At 33.2% G+C, this 6,108-nt stretch overlaps 1 protein-coding gene across 1 annotated transcript; it reads right to left on the bottom strand.

Annotated features, from left to right (window-relative positions):
* Positions 1–1,655: 1,655 nt before the first annotated feature.
* LOC112711002 (uncharacterized) lies at positions 1,656–2,918 on the bottom strand. The gene is made up of 2 exons (XM_025763509.2): positions 2,456–2,918; positions 1,656–2,344 (listed from the first exon to the last, which is right to left on the bottom strand). The coding sequence occupies exons 1-2, from the start codon at positions 2,534–2,536 to the stop codon at positions 1,829–1,831; spliced, it is 597 nt and encodes a 198-aa protein (XP_025619294.1). The 5' UTR covers positions 2,537–2,918; the 3' UTR covers positions 1,656–1,828.
* Between the last annotated feature and the right edge of the window lie 3,190 nt (positions 2,919–6,108).

Here is a 6,108-nt window from a genome sequence, read left to right as displayed (position 1 = left end):
TATAACTCCATATTGCTTATAAACTTCACTTAAGAACTATATCATATTATATATCATGTCTTTTAGAAACTTAAATCTACTAATTTTCTTATTAATTATTAAGACATTTCTAATTAACTCCAACTAATATCTTTACAAGATTTTAATATAGCAAGTTGGCAACTTGTTTTACTAGTTGATAAACATGCTAATATATGATAACATAATTGTGATAAACTTTAGTCAGAAAGTTTGACCATTCTTTTTGTAATTTCATCAATTTTGATTTGTCAAACATGATACAATTTTTATAATTTGGTTTTTATCAACATTGATGAATTCAATTTATATTTTTTTTGGACACTTGAATAAGTTGGCATATTAAAACTCCTATAATCTTCTAATAATTTGATTATTAGTAATGGATAAATTCAGTTTAGTTTTCAAAAAATGTGTTTCACAAACACAGCAACACAATAGGAAAAGAAAAATCTGAACAAATGTGTGGCTAATTTTGAGATAACAAATCTACATTCATGATGAGTAGTAAGTACTTGTCTTTATCAAAAAATTGAGTTAGGTTAACTTGTGCTACGAATACAAAATAAGAGCTTTTATTAAAAATATAAAAACTTTAAGTTTTTAACATATTTATTTTGTATTTAATAAGTAATCTTAATATATACTCTTAAGATATAAAATAGCAAAATTTTAAAGGATTTTTGGAAATTAATTCTTATAATTGGAGATCATAAAATACAAAGTAACCAATAATTTTTTTGAACAACATGAACAATCACCAATCAAATCAAAACACACTACACTTCCAAATTACCCCACCTAAATCTTAATATTAGAATGACCATCCACACACATAATAAAATGAACATCCAATATATTCATTGTTCACATTATTTAGTATTTCATTGTCTACCTATACTTTTTCTAAAATTTATTTTATCTTTACAAGTGTTAGAAAACGTTTGGTTCATTAAAAACGGGATTTCATTTTAAATTTTATTCTAAATGTAAAATGTTTTGTATCAAACTATCAATTAATACCGAAAGGAACAAAGATATAAGCATAAAATCACGAAAAGATAAAGTAAGCTAAAAAAATTTTAACATCTATCAACAAAACTAGTCCCCACGGCCACGAGGCTCAACCTCGCCATGTCAGAACATAAGCTACGCTGATTGCTGAATACATGGCGACACAAGCGAGGGTCATGCCCTCTCCCGTGTCGATTCATACATTAAAATGCTTCATATTTGGTATGCCCCCTTCCCATTTCCTCCATCAAACTACGTCTCAATCAATCTCTGATTTTACACGACAAATCCACCGACTTCTCTATCCTTTTACTTCTTTTTCCCTTAATTTGTTTTCTCCCTAAAAACTATTCCCCGTTATCCTTTCTTTCCAGTACCGACATGTTACTAAACGGAGAATATTTTCACCTTATTAACACTTATAATATTATAATATAATATACATTGGCTACGTGGTAAGATTTTGTTTTGTAATGTTAACCCAAACATCAAACATGCTTTGCATATCGAGTGAGAACGAAAAAACTTCGCATAACGCACAAAACTCCAGCTTGTATACGTTTTTGGAGTATGATTAGAGATCTTACTTCTCCCAATTCCAAGTTAAAAGGAACACATCAAACTGCAGAAAACAAGTCCTTGTTACATTCATCTAACCAAACGAATTTACATCAATAACCTTCCCCTACCATTATATCTATACTAACAATTAACGACAACAAAACATTAAAAAAATAAAAAAAAAAGCGAGAAAAATATTTAACTATCCCTAACAAACCAAGCCCCATTTTCACCTTCACTTCTTAGTCTTCTTCGCCGCTGCTTTCTTCGCTGGAGACTTCACGCTTTTCGGCTTTTTAACTGGCATCTTCTTCACCGGCTTGGCAGCAACCTTCTTCGCCGGAGCATTCGCTTTTGGCTTCCGCTTCGGCTTTGCAGAAGCAGGAGCAGATTTGGCTTTAGGTTTGGCAGCGGCCTTCTTCGTAATGGCAGCTGGTTTGGCTTTAGGTTTGGACACAGGCTTAGGACCAGGCTTGGAAGCCGCCGCGGCTTTAGGCTTGGCGGCGGCAGCAGAAGAAGCCTTCGCTGGAGCCTTCACTGGAGCGGGAGGAGAAGCAGCTTTCGGCGCAAGTTTGAATGAATTCTTCACTTTCACGAGCTTTCCAGCAGCGACGGATTTCTTGAGGTTGTGGAGAAGAAGCTTCCGGAAGGTTGGTGGAAGATTCCTGTGCTTCTCTTCGATGAACTTCGTTATCGCATATTGGCTTGAACCAGTTCTCTCTTTCAAACTCGAAATCGCATCCGTTATCATCTAGAAAATAATAACACATCGAATTAGAATTCACAATTCATAATTTATAATTCACAATTTTTGAATTTAAAATTAAATTTTGAATGGATTATGAATAATTTTTGTGCATACCTCGGCGAAGGTGGGGTGAGAAGGAGGCTTCTTGGACGCAGCCGTTTTCTTAGTCTTGGGCTGTGCTGCGGCGGTAGACATGGCTGAAACTGAACCACAAAATTTAAACCAGAGAGGTTGCAATAACCGTTTTGGAGAGAGAGAGATAGTGCTTTATGTGATGAAGAGTTGGGTATGATACAGGCTTATGACGCAGAGATAAACGGTGGAGGGGAATTTATATAGAAGGTGGTGAGAGGGAAATGGCGAGTTCTGATTGGTTGGGATGGGGTTCACACGGATCGGGAACCTTTGTGAAGTTTTGAACTTTAACCGTTGGATGAATGTTTATCTACGGTGGAAATCGAGAGTCAGCGGAAGCACTTGGATTGTGGATGGACGCTAACTAAGGTTGCATTGGGGTTTCGGGGTTGCGGATTAGAGCTTTGTTTTATTTTGTTTCCTTTTGGTTATTTTTCTACCTTTTTTTTTGGGTGTGTTTCTAGGGTGATTTAATTTGGGAATAATATTTGATTTAATCCATGGTTTTTAATCAAGTTTGGTTTTCTTCTTGGTCTGCTTTTCCGGATTTTAGACACTCTTTTTTTGCCTATTTGCTTCATCAGATTGGGGGAAATTTTCTTTACAACTTCCCTTGTGTTTTTCATATGAAATGTGATTTTTTACTTTAATTTTGGTATTCAAGTTATGAATCGAAATCAATGTGATTTTGTGCTTGGTTGAGATCCATAATCAAATGGTACACCAATCCTAGGGTACAAAACTTAGGTTGGGATCCAAAAGGTTGTGTTTGTTTATTATTTCAAATTAATGAATATCTAGATACAAAGCATATACGCACATAAGATAAAGATGGATAAAAATACATATATATTCGTACTTTAAAATTGATTAGACATCTGTTTTAAATATTTTTATATAAATCGAATGAAATTAAGAATGATAACGGGTCTTTGTGGGAGAGGGGACATGCCCCCACCTCCGATAACACTTCTCATCTCTATTTTGTCTCTGCAATAGATAATGGGAACTTCGCACTCGTCGGAGAATCGGATATCTGTAAATATCTGCAGATTTAAAAAAATATATTAAAAAATAAAAAAAAATTAGAAAAATAGAAAAAAATTTGAAAAAATCAAGATAATTTTTAATTTTCATTACAAACATAATTTCATTAGGGTTTAAAGACTCAAATAGCAATAACGGACAAAATATATTCATGAAAATATAATTTATCACTCCAAAGCTAAACACTGCTACTCTAACTTATGAGAATAAAATACTATTACAACATCCACCAATGATAATGGTAATATGGTACAAATGACAAGAGCAACCATATTTAAGTGACTATGATCCACCTTTAAAGCTTGTGAAAATGATAAATATCTGTATTGTTCTTTCTACAAACATATATATAGTAAAAATTTGGGTCTTTCAAAATGAAATTTGGAGGAAGTAAACCCTTTTTAGTCACAGAGATGGAATCTAAATATGATTTTTTTTTATGAAATAGTACTCTCAGACTTTTGAAATTCTGATCTGGCTGCAAGAATATAGAAAATGTGTGCATAAGAAGAGCACCAAACCAAATCTCCACAACTATAATCTATAGGCATTTGGCAACAAGAATTCATATGTATATATACTTCATATATAATTCATCAAAGACAGATTTGTTTGAATCCTATTCATATATCGATAAGAACAATTAAAAGTTAAAATCAAAATCGTATAATAAATCAACAATAATATGAAAAAATAGTGTATTGTATATAGTTTACTTACATGAACATATCCTTCAGAGAGACACATGTTTAGCAGAATCACAAAAATGCTTCAAGGTAAATGATGAGCGGATATTTTATACGCTTTTTTACATTATTTTCATATAGTTTGTGGTAGTTTTTATTAAGTTTTTATAGGTTTTAGTGTTAAATTCACATTTTTTTATTCTACTATGAGTTTTTGTGTTTTTGGGCAAAATCAAGTAATTTCTAGCTGAAATTGAGGAGTTGGAGCAGAAGTCTGATTCAGAGACAGAGAAAGCACTGCAGATGCCGTCCAGATCTGACAGTGCAGAGAAGCAGAAAATTTGGAAGTCCCTAGCCTCTCAGGACCAAGAGGTCCCACAAAAGCTCCACCTACCCCACCTTCTTCTTCCCCATTGATCATATTTGCTCGAGGACGAGCAAAACTCTTAAGTTTGGTGTTGCAAAACCTTTGCTTTGTGACTTCTACCACTCTTAAGTATAGAAGAAGAGGATGGAACAAACAAGAAAGCATGCACATGAACTTGTGCAGCCGCCTCAACAAAGACAAAAGAGTGACATAAAAGAGATCAAGCACTACATGGGATCCTCAAGGAGGAGCAATGGCCACCATCATTCAGGTGGATTCGTTCTCTTTTACTCCTTTCCTGTTAATTTTCTGTTTTCTGTCTGTTTATATGTTTTCTTGTCCTAGTTGAATGATCATTTGCATTTGATGTCTTAAAAGTTATAAAATATTCCATATATCTCTCACATTGCTTAAATAAAAAAAATTTATTGAAAAGAATTTAGAGATGCATAAATTTCAAGTTTAAAATAAGATTAGTTTAATTAGTTTGATGTGGTGTCATTTGCTTTTGTTATCTGAATGTATGAAATAAACAAGGCATATTTGAAGTTGAAATTTATGAATGTTGCCTCTTGAAAGAATAAGGAAAAAAGAAAAGTATTATTGATAATCTGAAAAATCCAAAAATTGATTTTTAAAGCAAGAAAAAGTTGAAAAAAGAAAAAAAAAGAAAAAGCATGTTGCAAAAGAAAATATATATATATATATATATATATATATATATATGCAAGAAAGAAAGAAAAAAATGGTGAAAAAGAAAAAGAAAAAAATAAAAAGCAGAAAAATCCATTACTGCCCAAAAATGCAGGAAAAGGAGGGCAGATTGAAAAAGTCAATAACCTTTTAAACTAAAAGGCAAGGGTAAAAGGGCCCAAGGCTTTGAGCATTGATGGATAGGAGGGCCCAAAGAAATAAAATCCTGGCCTAAGTGGCTAAACCAAGCTGTCCCTAACCACGTGCTTGTGGCGTGAAAGTGTCAAGTGAAAAGCTTGAGACTGAGCGGTTAAAATCGTGGTCCAAAGCAAAAAGAGTGTGTTTAAGAACTCTAGACACCTCTATCTAGGGACTCTGGTAAAGCTGAGTCACAATCTAAAAAGGTTCACCCAGTTAAAGTGTCTGTGGCATTATTGTATCCGGTGGTAATACTGGAAAACAAGGTGCTTAGGGTCACAGCCAAGAATCAAAAAGCTATGTTCAAGAATTAAAATAAGCTTAACTAGGAGAGTCAATGATATCATCTGGATTCTAAATTCCTAAAGATGCCAACATCTCTGAGTTTCAATGGATAGTTAGATGCCAAAACTATTCAGAAGCAAAAAGCTATTAAGACTCGCTCATCTGATTTTAACTAAGCTTCATTTGAAACTTAGAAATTTATTGTATCTTAATTTTCTTTTCTATCCTACTGTGTTTTTAGTTGCTTGGGGACAAGCAACAGTTTAAGTTTCATGTTGTGATGAGCGGATATTTTATACGCTTTTTGACATCATTTTCATATAGTTTTTAGTAGTTTTTATTTAGTTTTTATAGGT

This window comes from Arachis hypogaea, chromosome 9 (assembly GCF_003086295.3).
Source record: "Arachis hypogaea cultivar Tifrunner chromosome 9, arahy.Tifrunner.gnm2.J5K5, whole genome shotgun sequence".
NCBI lineage: Eukaryota > Viridiplantae > Streptophyta > Magnoliopsida > Fabales > Fabaceae > Arachis > Arachis hypogaea.
This window is presented reverse-complemented; position numbering and strand designations above follow the sequence as displayed.

What these genes read in the sequence shown, in the direction of transcription:
- LOC112711002 (XM_025763509.2), bottom strand. Translation starts at nt 2,536, where the DNA reads ATGTCTACCGCCGCAGCACAGCCCAAGACTAAGAAAACGGCTGCGTCC. An exon ending in CTCACCCCACCTTCGCCGAG is followed by an intron (nt 2,345 to 2,455) that starts GTATGCACAAAA and finishes ATTATTTTCTAG; the next exon opens with ATGATAACGGATGCGATTTC.